Source organism: Phoca vitulina, unplaced genomic scaffold, assembly GCF_004348235.1.
Source record: "Phoca vitulina isolate PV1807 unplaced genomic scaffold, GSC_HSeal_1.0 scaffold1, whole genome shotgun sequence".
NCBI classification, from domain to species: Eukaryota; Metazoa; Chordata; class Mammalia; order Carnivora; family Phocidae; genus Phoca; species Phoca vitulina.
This window is the reverse complement of record NW_022589704.1, coordinates 7,398,470-7,413,811: the sequence shown is the minus strand read 5'-3', so window position 1 is coordinate 7,413,811 and position 15,342 is coordinate 7,398,470. Positions and strand designations below refer to the sequence as shown.

At 60.3% G+C, this 15,342-nt stretch overlaps 2 protein-coding genes across 2 annotated transcripts in view; one reads left to right on the top strand and one right to left on the bottom strand.

Moving 5' to 3' along the window:
- The first annotated feature begins 1,294 nt into the window (after window positions 1–1,294).
- Window positions 1,295–7,759, top strand: SNORC (secondary ossification center associated regulator of chondrocyte maturation). Its single transcript, XM_032409161.1, has 3 exons — window positions 1,295–1,395; window positions 7,390–7,572; window positions 7,650–7,759. The coding sequence occupies exons 1-3, from the start codon at window positions 1,323–1,325 to the stop codon at window positions 7,757–7,759; spliced, it is 366 nt and encodes a 121-aa protein (XP_032265052.1). The 5' UTR covers window positions 1,295–1,322.
- Window positions 7,760–9,750: 1,991 nt separating this feature from the next.
- Window positions 9,751–15,342, bottom strand: part of NGEF (neuronal guanine nucleotide exchange factor) — a 38,495-nt gene continuing 32,903 nt past the window's right edge. The window contains exons 8-13 of the mRNA XM_032397474.1: window positions 14,444–14,533; window positions 13,288–13,451; window positions 12,895–13,050; window positions 12,114–12,193; window positions 11,277–11,381; window positions 9,751–10,724 (exon numbers count right to left, since the gene is read on the bottom strand). Coding sequence (XP_032253365.1) covers window positions 10,534–10,724; window positions 11,277–11,381; window positions 12,114–12,193; window positions 12,895–13,050; window positions 13,288–13,451; window positions 14,444–14,533 — 786 coding nt within the window. The 3' untranslated portion in view covers window positions 9,751–10,533. The remainder of the gene's footprint in view (window positions 10,725–11,276; window positions 11,382–12,113; window positions 12,194–12,894; window positions 13,051–13,287; window positions 13,452–14,443; window positions 14,534–15,342) is intronic.

The following is a 15,342-nucleotide window of genomic DNA, read 5'->3' as shown; positions in this document are numbered from 1 at the left end:
AGAAATGAGAGTTTTATGTAAATATAAGTGCCAAGAAGAAATTACGTGATGTGATGGGTAGATGGGAGGCTGACTGATCAGAGCTGAGACCTGAATGGTGATGAGGAGATAGCCACGTAATGAACTGAGGAACTGCTTTCTGGGAGATGGGACAGCAAGTGCAAAGGCCCTGCGACAGGACAAAGTTTGGTGTGTTGGAGGAACCTAATCAAGACCAGTGGACTGGAACACTGTGAGCAGGACCAAGGCAAGCCTTTAAGGTGGCTTTTCTAAGAATGGGGGTGGGAGGTGGGGGGCACAAAGGGTGTGAGGTAAGGGGTGCTGGCAGTACTTTCTGAGAGGTTCGACGAGTGAGGGGGAGACAAACCTATGATAACTTTTAATTATGTGTCTAGGACATCTGGAAGGTCGGGGGCTGGGGTTCCACTGACTGAGCAGGACTAGGGAGGCATGGAGTCAAGGTCACTTTGGACACATTAAATTGGACATACTTTTTAGATACTCATGGAGCTTTTGGGGAGGCCGTGGGTGGTAGGGCTGAAGTTCTTCACCAGACCTGGGCTGGACACAGATGCCAGGAGCACACAGGTGGTGTTTCAAGTCTCAGGCATCTGGGAGAACAGAGAGCAAGAAGAAACAGGGCATTTAATGACATGAGCTTTTCTGGAAAGAGACTAGAGCTGCTGAGGGTTTGGATTGAAACTGCTTTAAAAGTGCTTCTGTTATTAACAAGGTCTGTTGAGTATTGTCTCCCCACCAGGCATCAAGAGCCCAAAAGTGAGCAGACTGTGCGGCGCTGACTGCCTGGGCTTCAGTCTCTTGAGCCAGGGCCATAGGTACTAAAATGCAGATCCTGGGCCTACCCATGGCCCTCGGATACAGAGTGCTGGAGGCATCTGTATTTTCCAAGTTCCCTGAGTGAGTCTTTTTGCACATTGAAGTTTGAGAATCTTACTTCCAGCGGCTGAGGAGCGTGTGTTTGGGGGGGCGGGGTAGAGACAGAGAGAGAGAGTGAGAGGGCTGGGGGCAGGGAGAGAGGGAAAGAGAGCAATTTCCTCTTTCTTTCCCTCTCTGAGGGTGGGGCTACTTTGGAGTTAGGAAAGCAGTCTGTTCTGTAAGCTCTGCTGTGTGTGTGTGTGTGTGTGTGTGTGTGCGCGCGCACGCTTATGTGTGGGGGGCGGGCACGGTGTCCCAGGAGGACAGAGTTTGCATTGATGAAAACCCTTCCCAGCCCTTTGATACCTCTTTCCCGCCGCTCTGAAGTTAACTAGCTCAGTCCTCGGTGCATCCCGTTCTCCAGCCGCGCTCCCTCACTGGCCAGGATGGCATTCCGTGTGGCCCTGCGCATGGCACTGCTGCTCCTTTCCGGGGCCCTGGCCCCTGCAGTGCTCACAGGTAAGGGTGCTCCCTTGACTGCTGCCACCAGCCGCCCGGGGCCAGGAAGCACCGTGTGGCCCACTGGGCAGAAGCCCTTCCCAGGAGACGGCCGCCGTTTGGGGTGATTCTGCGGAGGGCTCCTATGAGATTGGCTGCCAGGAGCCAAGTCGATGTCCTGGGACTTGCTAGCTGTGGGGACGATGGCCCCTGAAGCAGGGGGGTGATCTAGGGAGCAGGACCAGGGACATTAGCTGCCTGGGGGACACGGGGCTTACCCCAGCATGTTAAAATCTGAAGGCTTCCAGATCTGGGAGTCAGGAGGGGGCACTAGGCATAGGGCAAACAGCTGAAGGACCAGAGGCCCTGGGCTCCTAGACAGAAAACCCCAGAGCCCTGCTGTTTCACTTTTCAACCCTGTAAGCCCTTCTGTGCTGGCTTTCTGAAATGACCTTCCAGACTGAGGACCCAAGTACTATATTCCCAGCCCAGGAAAAATTCCAGAAAGAGCACAGGGCCTGAGACTCCTTGGCAAAACCGTGATGAGGACACTGGACTTAGCCTCAGTACTGAGGTCGAAATGGCTGGGTCTGGGGTCCGGTGAGAAGGAAGGTCCCAATAGGCTCAGGGTGGCAGGCTCCCTGGACCTCAGCCCCAGTCCTGGGCATGGCTCTAGGGCCCTCTGCTGGGAGGGGCTGGCCCAGTCCAGCTTCAAAGCCTGAGAGAGAAAAAGCTCAGACAGGTCGTGGATGGTCTTTCTCCAGAAGAAAGCAGTCTCTGTTGGCTGTGGGGTGGGCCAAAGGAGAAGTATTTCAGGGCCCCTGTGTGTACGTGTGTGTGTTGGGGGGGTCCTGGGGCTGGAGAGAGGTGTGGGTGGGGAGACCCCAGGAGACCTTCTCTGCAGCATGGCTTTGGGGGAATGTCTGTGGATCTGTAGGGGTGGCACCTGGATGCCAGCCACCTGAGCATGGCCCTGGGGAGAGGTGCTGGGGGCTGTGAGGCCCGGTGGACAGCCACACACTCAGGCACAAACACCGGGAAGAAATGGGTGACGGTGAGCTGCTTGTGGGCATGCAGGCCCCTCCAGATGCCCTGGGGAGAAGCCGGGCTTTGCTTCTATCTCTGTCTGCTAACCGTGTCTCAGCCTCTCTGTGCCTCTCCTCATCTGTACGTGGTGATAACCGCAGTCAGGAGCTCTGCCTCCCTCGTGGGGGACTGCGGGCCTACCGACTTCAGACACATGAGCTTTCAGGGTGGGCCGGGCATCCTGGAGCGCTCAGTAAATGTTGGGGGAACCGTGAATAAATGTCCCCAGCCCCTCTGGGTGCAGGGTGGTCTTGGGGCAGAACCACCTCCCCGGATAGGCTGGGGAAGTGCCCAGCCCCCCTTTATGTGGGAGATGTGCCAGCTGGGCAAGACGAGGGGCTGATGGGATGCCCCAGGAATTGGGAAAGTGACCTGAGTGTCGGGTGGCATCTTCTATGGACTAGATCTTGGGACTGTGGTCCTTGCAGATCCCCCACTCCCCACCCCACGCCCCACTGCACCCCTGCCTGGTGGTCAAAGTGGGTAGAGGTGAAGGTGCTGGCGCCTGGCTGCCCAGGTTCTGGGGCCGCCTGGGGAGCTCTGTCCAGTTTCTCGTTCCCTGAGTAGCCAGCTCTTCCAGCCCAGGATGCTGGCCAGAGGCCCTGGATCAGACTGTGCATACACAGCCTGGGTGGGTGGGCTTTGTCCGCTGCCACAGGAATGTTTGGGGACGTGTTTGGCTCTCTAGGACCTCACCTGGCCTCACCTCCCTCCACGTGTCCTACCAAGAACAGGCAGGCCAACTCCACCCCGGAGTCTTTGGGGTTTTGGCTGGCTGTGGTTCTTCCTGCTGTTCTGGGAGGGAGGATGTTTGGGAGGCTCTCAGCCACCCCACTCTGGGCTAGAAGCTCTGAGCAGGTGTGTAGAAGGTCTGGCAGGCCCCCTGACCTTTGCTTGGTGGGCTGGGGTCCTGTAGCAGGCAGGCAGGGAAGGAGTGGCCCCGTGGCTGAGGTCCAGGCCCGGCCTGCTGCCCTCCCTGTCGGTTGCCTGTGGCTGCAGCTACTGGGGTAGGGGGAGCAGGCCAGGTTGAGCAGGCGGGAGGCCAGGGCAGGGATGAAAAGGCCCTTCATAGCTGGCACAAAGGCAGTCTGTGAGCACGGGTGCCTGGCCTCGGGGCCCCGCGGTCAGAGGGAGTGTTAAACAAACCTATTTACCGAAAGGCAGGGCGGCTGGAGGCGGCGGGCTGGGGAAGAGCCCACCGTGGCCCAGGCCTGTGGCAGTGTCACGGGCCCCCCACTTCTCCTGGTTTCCTTGGTCAGAGTCACAGGACGTTGCTAACTCTGGTCCTTGGACTTTAGGTCTATCACAGGTCCTCCTTGGTCCTACCCGCCTCTCTGTCCTCACCTAACATCCCCCTTGGGGCTCACAGCTCACCTTCCATGCCCATGGGCTCCATCCTCCCTGACTTTGCTTGTGCTGCTCCCTCTGCCTGGCTTTCTTTCCTTCCCTCATCTTCACTCCTGCTCAGACGGGCCCTCCTGCTGGCAAACTCCCTGGCAACTGCTTCTTTTTAGGGCTCTCCAAGGCAGATTGGGGGGGGAGGTGGGTTATTGCCTTTAAACTTTGTTTTCCCCTTTTATTACAGCAAATTGAGAAAATACAGAGACATGTAGATGAGGATCAGAAAATGCTTTGGCCTCTTCCCGGCACCTGCACCCCCTTGGCTGGAAGGCTGGTGGCTGAGTCCAGGCTGCAGTTCTGGGCTGCATAAGCTGCAGGGAGCTGGCAGGCCTTTGGGGCCCTGGCTGTTTGGGTGCAGATGAGCCCTTGGGGGTCTCCCGTGATGATCAGCTGCAGCAGATGCACAGCACACAGATCCAGCTGGCCTGTGTCCGGCTGGAGAGGCCCTGGGGCCGAGGCAGCAGCTCACGATGGCAGTGACAGCACAGTTACTACTTGTGGGCCGAGAGAGACATGGGCCACTCCCATTTCACAGGTTGGGAAGTAAAGTCGGGGAGGGTGGGAGCGAAGTCAGTCTGCTGGGGTCCTAGGGTGACAGCGTGACAGAGCCAGGCTTTGGACCCAGCCCTTTTGATTTGGAAGCCTGTGGGTTCAGCCCCTCAAGTTTAGGGACTGGTTGAGTGTTGAAGGAGGGGTTAGAGGTGGGTACACACAGCAGGGATGAGGTGGCCTGCGCCACTGTGTCAGGCAGGGAAGATCTAGGCTTCTGTGGGGAGCAGCAGAGTAAGGCTGGGTCACGGCGGCGGGGGTAGAAGGGGAGAAGGCCTGGGTGCGCCCCCAACTGCCCTGCTCAGAGGGCGGCCCACTCTTCCCCGGAGATGGCTCCTGGGCTCTGGCAAAGGGCAGAGGTAGATGCTTACCTGGGCCCTGCTAGCTGCGGGCAGCTGATTCCCCAAATGCTACCCAGGTTGGCCCTGTGGTGGCCTCCTGCCGTGGGTGTATGGGGAGCGAGTGGGGGCCAGTGGCTTGTCCATTTACCTGGGAAGACAGGCAGTCTGTGAGCCCCAGACTCCAGGGCCCAGTAGTGGACATACTCAGGCTTTTTCTCTGGCCCAGCCCCTGGGAGCCTGAGGCAAGCACGTCTGGGGCCTGGCACTTTCCGTAGCAGCTATGAGGCTTGCAGACCCCTGCCTTCCCAGGCAGTGACAATGGAGGACAGGGTGGTCTTCGCAGTTGGTGGGGGGCCAGGGTGGCCCCCAGACACCAGCCTTTTGGTTCAGCTTCAGGCCCTACGAACAGAAAGCTTCACCTTTTGCCCGTGGGAGGCCTCCTTGCCAGGGCTGTTTGCTGAAAAGGGATGCCAGCTGGGGTAACCCTTGGGAAATAGGACAGGGATCCCTGCCTGCAAGCTGAGCCTCAGAACTGATCCAGCCCAGGCCTGGGAGAGGCTGCAGGGGCAGGGCCTGAGGAGTCCTGTACAGTTTGATTGGGAAGAGATTCTAAGTTTACATCGAAGTTGCAAAAATAATCCGGTGAACTCCAGCAGACTCTTAGATTCACCTTTGCCATATTTGCTCTTCTTCCTATCTCTGTCTACCCATTTGACCCATCTGAATGTTGATCACTTGAGAATAAGTTGTAGACATCATGCCTTTTGGCCCCTAAGTGTTTCTAAGAACAAGGATATTTACATAACCAGTCAGTTATCCAAATGAGGACATGGACATCGATATAGTACTGTTATCTAAGCTACATATTCATACTTCCCCAGTAAACCCCATAGCGCCCCCCATCCCCCATCCAGGAATACATGCTGCGTTCAACCTCCTAGGTCTCTAATCTGAAACAGTTCTTCAGCCTTTCTTTGTCTTTCTTGACCTGGATGTTTTTGAAAGCACAGTTATTTTAAGACTGACCCTGAATTTGGGTTTAGCTGATGTTTCCTCATGATTTGCCCCAGGTGGGCACTGTTAGCAGGAAAGACCAGAAGTCCCTTTGTGTCTTCCCAGAACAGCCCCTCTTTGGAAGCCGGCGAGTCCGAAAGCAGCTTGGCTCTGGCTTGTCTGGGCCAGAGGGAGCTCTCAGGGGTGAAGCCTGTGGAGGGAAAGGTGCCCCAGGGACCTGTAGGCAGGCTGGCTAGAGCTGCAGGAACGACGCAACTTCCCTGGTGGTTTCTGGGGAAGTGTATCCTGCTACTTCATCGTCTGGGGGCTTTAGAGTCCCAGCAGCGCTCCTCCCAGTGCCCCCCCCGCCCCAGCCTTGTTTTTCTCAACTCTGAGGCAGGGATACAAGAGTTCCTAGCAGCTGGAGTCAACAAGATGGTGTGTCGTGATGCCCGCTAAGCCCATTCTAGGGACTGCGTGGGGGCTGAGCATCCTCGGATCACAATTGAGATTAGGCACTGGGGAGCCCTGACCCTGCTAAAGCCAATGGTCAGGGCCGGGGCGGGGGGCGGTGAGGGGTAGAGCCTGGAGACTGTCTGCCATTCTGGTCTTTAACTGGGTGGCTGGGACCTCCTGTCTGGGAAGGATGGATGGGTCCAGGGTTAGGGTAGTGCTGTGGGGCTCCTCAGACCAGGATCCTTGGTGGGGAGGGGAGTGGTGTGGGGCTGGGGTTATCAACACACAGTCCTCTCAGTCTTAGCCTGCCCCCATTCCCTGAGGTCCCTGGGTACTCCAAACCTTGCTAACTCCCAACCCATGAGCAGAAATGCAAAAAATGCTGCCCAGGGACTGATGTGCTGATTGAGCCCCAGCTTGTGGGGGTGGGGGGGGGCATCGTCCCTTTCTTGGGGCTTCCCTTACACTGACCATAGACACCCCTGCCCATCCCTCTGGCCCTGTTCTGTATGGAAGCAGCAATATGCTGGCATCACAGTTTCTTAGGATATAGAGTCCCCTTGGGGTTTAAGCCTCGGAACATGGATTATGTGTGGGTGCTGGACCCCACGTCCTGTGGGCTGTGTGACTCTGCCCAGGTTAGGCCAAAGGAGGGGGACCAAAGGAGGAGTTTGCCTGTCCTCCCCACCTCCTGCAGCACTAGCCCCTCATGGGGCTCTGGGTAGGCAGGGACCCTGGTTCCTGAAGGGAGAGCTGCCTCACCTTCCTGGCCTCTTCTGCAGGCTCAAGGCTGCCCCGCCTGCCTTGCAGGGGAGGGGTCTCTGACGGGCGTCAGGTATCCCACCCAGGCCTGCAGAGCGCAGCAGTCCAGATGAGGGACGGCGGGCGGCCCGGAGAGAAGTGCCCTGCCCCTGCCGGCCCGACGCTCTGCTGCCAGCGCAGGGTCCTCACAGCTGTTTTCTGGGAGAAGCTGTTGGTCCCCCCGCCCCACCATCAGTCTGTCTTCACTGGGCTCGGGAGCAGCCTGGCCACAGTAGGGGTCCTGGAGCCCCTGTGAAAGGGGAGGCCTGGCGCAGTGCTGACCCCAGAGGCCCGCACACAGCGCCACCTCCGCAGCCGGTTAACCGCGGGGGCCACGTCCCTGTCGGCCCTGCGGCCTGCGCCCCAGCGCCTGTCCTTGGCCTTGCAGCCGAGGGCCCGCAGGAGCCCGCGCCCACCCTGTGGAACGAGCCCGCCGAGCTGCCGTCGGGAGAGGGCCCCGTGGAGAGCACCAGCCCCGCCCGGGAGCCCGCGGCCACCGGCCCCCCGGCCCCCACGGCCGCGCCGAGCCCCGAGGACAGCACGGCGCGGGAGCGTCTGGACCAGGGCGGCGGTACGCGCGGGCCGGCCGGGCGGGGGGCGCGGGGCGGGCGGGGGCCGCGGGGCTGACCCGCCCTCCGTCCTCCGCAGGCTCGCTGGGGCCCGGCGCCATCGCGGCCATCGTCATCGCCGCCCTGCTGGCCACCTGCGTGGTGCTGGCGCTCGTGGTCGTCGCGCTGAGAAAGTTTTCCGCCTCCTGAAGCGAATAAAGGGGCCGCGCCCCCACCGCGGCGCGACTCGGCTGCACCCCGGGGGCGCCCCCGTGTCTCGAGTGTGTCCGCGCGTGCGTGTGTGGGCGAGCGGGGCGGGCGACAACTCGCAACACGTGCGCGCGGGGGCGCCAGCGGGAGCCGCGAGTGCGCGGGGTCCCCGCACGGCAGCCCACGCCCCTGTCCCCGAAGTGCCCAGGGCCCGCCCCCTGCGCTCGGGCGCAGACTAACGGGCGCAGGAGAGGCGGGCCGAGCCGTGGGGGCTCCCAACGAGAGTCTGCGTTATTTGCGGGGGGGGGGGGGGCGGGGCGGGGGGGGCGCGCCCGGGGGTGGTGGGTTGTGGGGGGGGGGGGGGGGGTTAGAGGGGCGGCGGCGTCTTTGACTTGGTCAGCCAGGCCCCATCTGCCGGCTCGGAGCGCCAGACCCGTCCCTCCAGCGCCCCCGGGAACCCCTCCACCCCAGGGAGCCCCAGGAGCAATCGGACCACAGGCCCAGGCAGCCTCCCTTCAACCCCGCGTTTGGCCCTGGCTCTCCTTTCTAGGTCATGTCTTTTGTTTTGCACACTTCCCGGGAAGCGTAGCTTTTACTATTCAGAGAGAGAGAGATTTAAAATAGTGGCTGAGCTGCTCAGGGCATGGCCGGGAAGAAGCCTGAACTGCATCCCTTTGGAGTGGAAAAGAAGACTGGAGACCTGGAGGAGGGTCTGTCTGCACACCCCGTGATGGTTTGATACCCTGGGCCTAGGTGTGGGTGCTGGTGGAGGGAAGCTGTTCCTCTTCTTTCGCTGTTTCTAGCAACTCTTTTGGCCTCCTTAGCTTCCCTGAGCTCCTGACCACTCCTGCTCCAGCTAAGACCAGTTCTCTCCTCCTGCATACTCCAGATGAGCCCAAAACACACGAGGGTTAGAAGTCTCCACTTAGGAAGGGCTGTTCTAAAACTGACCAGTTCTCATGAAGCTGTTTAAATTACTTCATTCCACATAACCTCTGCTAACCAAAGCCCTAGTTAGAGCGATGATCCAAATCAGCATGCTGTTTACCAGCTTCAAAAAGATAAACTGGACAAGGGCCAGGACCAATGGTCACCCCCTCCCCTTTGTCCCAGAGTCGTCCCCCCCCCCGCCACAAGAGCAGCATAGGGCTCAGGAATGGCCCCTCTCCCCCTGCCCCCACTGCTGGGGGACTTAAGTATGGGTACTCCTCCTGGGGGTGTAGCACAGAGGCCCCATGAGCATCAGCCCCTCACTGTCGAGCCAGAGTGTTGCGCATGTATGCATCTTCCAGAAATCCATCCAATTCTCACAGGGTCTCAGGTCTCAAGAATGCCAGGAGCCATGTGGCCTGTGGGAAGATGCTACAAAGTCCCACTTGATCCAAATCCTGGGCTTCTAACGAAAGGCCTGTTCTGGCACGGAGAAAAGAGTGTCCTGGCAGAAAGAGTGTGGTCCCAAGCATGCAAGGCTGGGCAGGGTCAGATTCCAGACCCTCCACACTCCAGGACAGAATCAAGGGTGGGGGTGGGGTATCTGTGAGGGTTACCTGGGCTGGGCGAGGAGCTGCAGTCTTTGGGTAACTTGCTAGCACCAGAAGTGGGACGAAGTGTCCAAGGTAAGAAGGTAGGAAGGCAGCCCCAGCCCCATGCCTGGTGTTAGATCTCCTGTGGGATCACCACCCACAGACAGCCTCTGTTGCACTGTGGTCTCCCCAACCTGCGTTCTCACTTCCACTGCAGCAGAAGGGTGTCCCCAGCTCCCTCAAAGAGCATCTTCTGTTTCTGGAATCCTTCCACAAGTTGAGGTCCAAATCTTCCACCCTGAGGTCCTAACTCTGGCTTTTTCCTGTCCTGGAAGCCACCTTAACCTCCTCCTTCAGGACATGCTACTCCCTTGGCCTTGAAAGGAGTTCCTCTTTCCCTGCCCAGAACCAAACACCTCATTCCTGTGTGCAGCAGAGCAATAAAGAAAGAACAGAGCTTCACCTCCGTTATTTTATACATGATGCTTCTTTTAATGCAGCCAAAAATGATATTTGCTTTTCTCGGAACCAAAACCGATACAGGATGCAGTGGCCAATTCATTCCTCACAACACCTGGGCTCCTGAAGGGGCCAGAAGACACAAGTTACATCCAGCTTGTCAGGGAGCCAGAGGTGGCATGGGCCCTCGGCCAAGCTCTGGTAGGCCTGCCATGAAGCAGGGCCTGGCCGTGCAGCCAGAGGCTGGCAGAGGCTTGGGGAGGGGGGAGGACAGAGGCATTTGGTCTCTCGGTCCTTTGAATCGGAGACCAAGGGCTGCTCAACAAGCTCAGGCAAGGGCGGTCCATCTGCACGCCTGGGGGATTCTAATGGCTTCCAGGGTAGAGAAGGACATGTGCAGGGGGTCATGACAATCCTTCCAGCCTGCCCTTGGCCAGGGACACCCCGGGGTCTGGGGCCTCTTCCAGTGCCTGGGAAGGCCCCTGGAGCATGCCAGTCCACTTCCACCCCCTCCAAGAGACAAGAGGGACAGGTGGGAGAATACTGTTTAAAATACCCTTTCTCGTTTATAAATGCAGCAGAGGAAAGACGTAGGCGCCCTTCCTCCAGTTTGCAAGCGAGGGGGCCAAGACACATGAGCACTCAGCACGCGGCAGGGAGAGCGGTGGGGGTGGCTCCTGCACGAGGCCTCCCCCCAGAGCCCCTCCACCGTTCGTCGGGGTTTGCCTGCCCGGAGCTGCTCTGGCCTGCCCACCCGCGGCTTCCCGCCTGGCTGGTGACCCAGGCCGGGGGTCACTGCCGATTTCGGCTGCCCAGCTTCCTGCGATCCTTGTTCTGGCTGCGCTGAGGGTCGTCCATCTTGTGGACTCGGAAACATTCCTTGAGGTTCTGGGACCGGATCTTGGGATTCAAGATCTCCTCAGTCATGGAGCTGGGGAACCAGCCTCTCTCCTGGTCGTGCAGACGCTCGCCAAAGATCCACCCTGTGTAGGGGCGGGTCGGGGAGGGTCAGGCCGTGGAGGTGAGGGCTGAGGGCTGAGCCTCCGTCCCGGCCAGGGCTCCCATCTGTGCAGGGAGTAGAGGTGAGGGAGATGCAGGAGCCCCGCCGGCCTTTCCAGAGGGCACCTGCTTGAACAACTGCTACTGGACACACTTGGATTTTTTTCTCCCCAGGAGCCGGGAAAGCACTGCCCGGACCTCCTCCTGGGGAACGCGGTCCTGGGGCGCCACGGTGTGTCCCAAACGTATTGGCTTTGGAACCCATTCCTGAGCCCTTGGCAACTCTCTGCCTCTCAGCATGAAGCCAGGAGACCCCAAGGCCGCCCCCAAAAGGGAGAGGTATCCAAGCTGACCACCTGGAGTCTGGAATGCCACCATCACCCTCTTGCTGGGCAGCCTGTCTCTGAGCCTCAGCCTCGTGATGTCTGCTTCTGCCCATGGGGCTCAGGCACCCCCCATCCCTCAGACGGGTGCAGAGTCCTAGGGGTGGGGAAGGGGTGGTGCGAGTGGGAGAGGCGCCCAGCCCCAGGCCTCACCGTCTTCGGTCTTTTCCAGGATGTTCAGGATGTCGGCCAGCTCCAGGGTCAGCTCGTCCGGCTGCTGGGCCACATACGGGTGCACACACTGGACCTGGGGGCAGTCTGAGGGAGGGGACAGGGAGGTGGCATGTCCTCATCCCCGTCGCCCGTCCTGCTACGGACCCGGCAAACCGTGGACACCCCCGGGTGAGCAGGGCAGGCACGCCTAACAGAGCAGTGCAAATTCCCACGGCAACTGGAAAGGTCTGTTCGGAGAGGGGGGTGTGGCTGCAGAGAAAACGTGGTTAAAACCGCCAGGGACGCTGAAGGAAAAAACGATCTATGCATAAAGGGACGAAGAGGCCGGGAGGGGGGCTTATTTCCGACGTCAGAGGGCACTTCTCGGACCGGGATGTGGTGCTGGGAGCAGTTGTGGGAGGGCCAGGACTTGGAGAGCACATCAAGCCCATCAGCCTCTCTGGGAGGCAGGTGGGCCGGCACCCTTTTATAGTTTATAAGGTTTTCAGACAGCTGGCAACCCCAAAAGAACACTGGCGTTTGCCTTCTGGGCCCAAATTCCTCTTGGTTTCCTTGTGGGACCTGTCACTTAAGACCCAGTGACTTATTTCATTATTAAGCATCCACGTGTTTGTGAAGCTCAGTTACACTGATGTCGTCCATCTGGGTTGGTTCAAAGCCCCTCGGGCGGGGGAAGCCATGTGGCCGGTGGGACGCCGGCTCGTAGGCACTACCCTGTCAGAGCGCAGAGAGCCCCCCCCCCGCCCTGCAGCGCCCCCGCCCTGCAGCGCCCCGCCCCACCCTGCAGGCGGCCTCCCCCTCCCCGAGGGCACTTACCCAGCAGCCGGGAAGTGAAGGAAACAAACTTGGTTCTCCGGTTGGGGGCCAGTGAGGTCATCCAACGCTTCATCTCACTCCTGGGACATGGAGGAGGACACTGCCGAAACCACAGAGCGACCCCCCCACCCCGGCGTGGTGCCAGGCATCCCACAAGGCCACAGCAGGACAGCTAGGGGGTGCCCAGAATCCAAGGGAGAGGCATGGGGAGCCCTACAGAATCTCCTTGACACGCGTGAAGGTCCGCTGGTGAGGGAGAGCCCCCCCCAGACACCCCAAACAGCCCTGAAGCCACAGGCTCTCAGACATGGAACCGGGGAAGGCTGTTGTCGTCCCCATCTGGGTGGTAGGAACTGGACCTAGATGGGGGGCGTGACCTGTGAGCTCCGTCCGGTGGGGACAAGTGCAGGGCACCCCACGGGGCTCCAGCACCTCTGTCCACACTGACCTTGGCTGTCCCTCGCAGAGCCCTGGGGCTGCATGGCAGGTGGCCTGGCCGCTCAGAGGGGTGATAAGATGGCCCTGGGACCACCCAGTGGTGTGGGGCACTGGTCAGCGTGGCCCCAAGGGCTCTACATCTCATCAGGAAAGAGAGGCCCTTCCAGAGCCTGAGACCCAGACAGGACACACGCAGACCCCCCCCCCCCCCCGTTGATGGCGGCCCCTGGCGGCCGGTGGGCCACCAGGTGTGTGCTGAGCCCCGGAGCCTTGCTCCACCTGGGAAGGAGACTCGGAGGCGCCTCGGGCGTCAGGGGCAGGGCCGGCGGCGCGGGGCACTCACTGAGAGGACGCTTTCAGCATGTAGGTGGCCTCCCGGTCGTCCGCGTTCTCCAGCAGCCGCAGGATGAACACGTTCGCCAGCGTCTGGCCCTGGTCCTCCAGTTCCTCCACGCGGAGGAGGCCCCGCGGGGCCGAGTCAAACACTTGGTACTTGTCTCTGCGGGGACCCAGGATGGCAGGGTGAGTGTGTTGGTCCCAAGGAGGCCCCAGGGTCCCAGGGAACCCGCCACCCCCAGTCCTGCTGGCCCTCCTGTTCTGGCCACTCCTCACCTCCTCCTGGAAGCCCCCCACCTGAACACCGGTCCCCCCGGCCCCCCAGACTGCCGCCTCCCACGGTGACCGAGGGGCTAGCACTGACGCAGCCGCCAGGGCAGGGGCCCCCCCGCCTGCTCACCCCGGGATCTGCCGGCAGATCACTAGCAGGTCGTTGAAGAGGAAGAGGTAAATTTCCCGGAAGAGTTTCTTGGTCCGCAGGGTTCGGGACGTCTTGGGGCCGGACATCTGCTGCAGCTCACCCTGCTTCAGCAGCCAGCGGGAGTGGGAGATGATCGGCACCGACTGGCCGGGCGGGGGGCGGGGGGGGGGGCGGGGGTCAGGCGGGCTGGGCCCCCCCAGGCCCCGCCTCCCTCCCCAGGCTCCCCTGGCCTCACTGGCGTGCTAACCGGAGGAACGGCATGGGGGGCCGCACTGGGGGTGCGGTGGGGGGGACGGAGCGGTGCCGGGCAAGTGCGGAAGGGCGCGCGCGCGTGCATGAGGGTGCACACTCCCACGTGCGCGGGCATGCGTGCGGCCGTGTGCGCGCCTGGGTGCGGCCGTGCATTTGTCTGTTGTGTGTGCTTGCGTCTAAGTGTGTCTGTGTGGACTCATGTCTCTACACAGGTGTGTGTGTGTGTGGGGGGCCAAGTTCACAGGGGAGAGGGGAGAACCGGGTGCCATGGGACAAGCAGGCCAGTCTGCAGGCGCCCGCTGTGCGGCTCCGGGGGAGGCTCCTGGCACCCAGTGGTCGGCGCAGCAGGTGGAGACATGGGGGGAGCCCAGAAGGCCCCAGCTGGGGCTCAGTTCCTCAACACAGCAGGACCTCAGGGACCCTCAGTGGGCACGGTGTGCTCATGCGCTCACGTCACCAGAAACCAGGCCCCAGGGACCCTTGGGGCTCACTGATGCCTGAAGCTTGACATAAAGTCGGGGGAGGTCGGTCACTGCTTCAGATTTTCAGTCCACCCGCCCGCCCCCCATGTAAGAATCCCTGGAATGGTCCTTGTCACATGCTTCATGTGAACTAAGTGCTCAAGGTCACACAGCCAAGAAATGAGAGCAGGCAGCTCCAGGGTCCTTGCACACTCAGAAGATAAGCACAGGCCACTGCGATGGCATGTTCACGGCGGCGGGGGCGGGGGGGCAGGCAGGGGCAGCGAGGGGTGCCAGGAGAGGTGTCAGCGAAAGTGCCACTGTACTGAGATGCGGGGTGGCCGATCACAGAACCCGACCAGGGACAGATGCCCCTGGCCAGCCCAGCTGGGCTGGGGACACATGGACGGGCGCAGGCTCACCTTGATCTTAAACTCCATCTTCTTCTGAATGCTGATCATCTGCTCCGTGCGGCTCATCTTCCTGACACCCTCGTTGCACGCTTTTACCACCTGGCATAAGAGGGGGGACACGTGAGGCCAGGGGCACCCAGCCGTTCCTGGCCACCGCCTCTGTCCACGCAGGCCCCAGAGTGCGCGGACGCTGCTTGCAGCGAGACCGGCCGGCCCGCTCCTCGCCACGGCTCTCCGTTCTGGGGGAGATCGTTAAAAATTGCAATAATTTTACATGCACTAAAGTGGAGCGCAAAGCCAGCTTGGAAACCACAATCGCTTTTTGCAGAGATTACATGTATGAGCAGGTTTGCAAGGGCGGCACCCGGATGCCACCAGTGAGGTGTGCGAAAACTGGTCGTCTTTACCCTCTGCCTTTTACTTCTGGGCACTTGCTCAATTTCTTTTTTGTATTGAACATCAATTACTTTTATAAACTAAAAAAATCCACCTTTATTTTTTATTTATTTTTTATGGATTTTATTAAGTAATCTCTACACCCAAGAAGGGGCTCGAACCCACAACCCCGAGATCAAGAATCGCATGCTCTACCGACTGAGCTGGCCAGGTGCCCCTAAAAATCCACCTTTGTTACGAAAAAGGTAAGCTATGAGAAGCACAAGTAGAGCTTTTGTTAGACAAGAAAGGGAGGTGACAGCAGAGAAGAACTTAAGAAACAGAGAGCCTGGCCCCCGGCACACGGGCCTCTCGTGGGTGGAGACGGTCACTGGACTCACACTCTGGGGCCCAGTGGGGGTCGGGATGAACCCCCGCCTGATCAGGTGGCCAACTGGTAAGGGACAGGAGGAGGGGCCGGCCAGGGAGACAACTGTGAGAAGGAGCCCTCGTGGCTCCAAGTGGCTTAGAAC

Coding starts and splice junctions, on each gene's coding strand:
- SNORC (XM_032409161.1), top strand. CDS start 1,323: ATGGCATTCCGTGTGGCCCTGCGCATGGCACTGCTGCTCCTTTCCGGG. Junction 1,396..7,389: donor GGCCCCTGCAGTGCTCACAG/GTAAGGGTGCTC, acceptor TTGGCCTTGCAG/CCGAGGGCCCGCAGGAGCCC. Junction 7,573..7,649: donor GCGTCTGGACCAGGGCGGCG/GTACGCGCGGGC, acceptor CGTCCTCCGCAG/GCTCGCTGGGGCCCGGCGCC.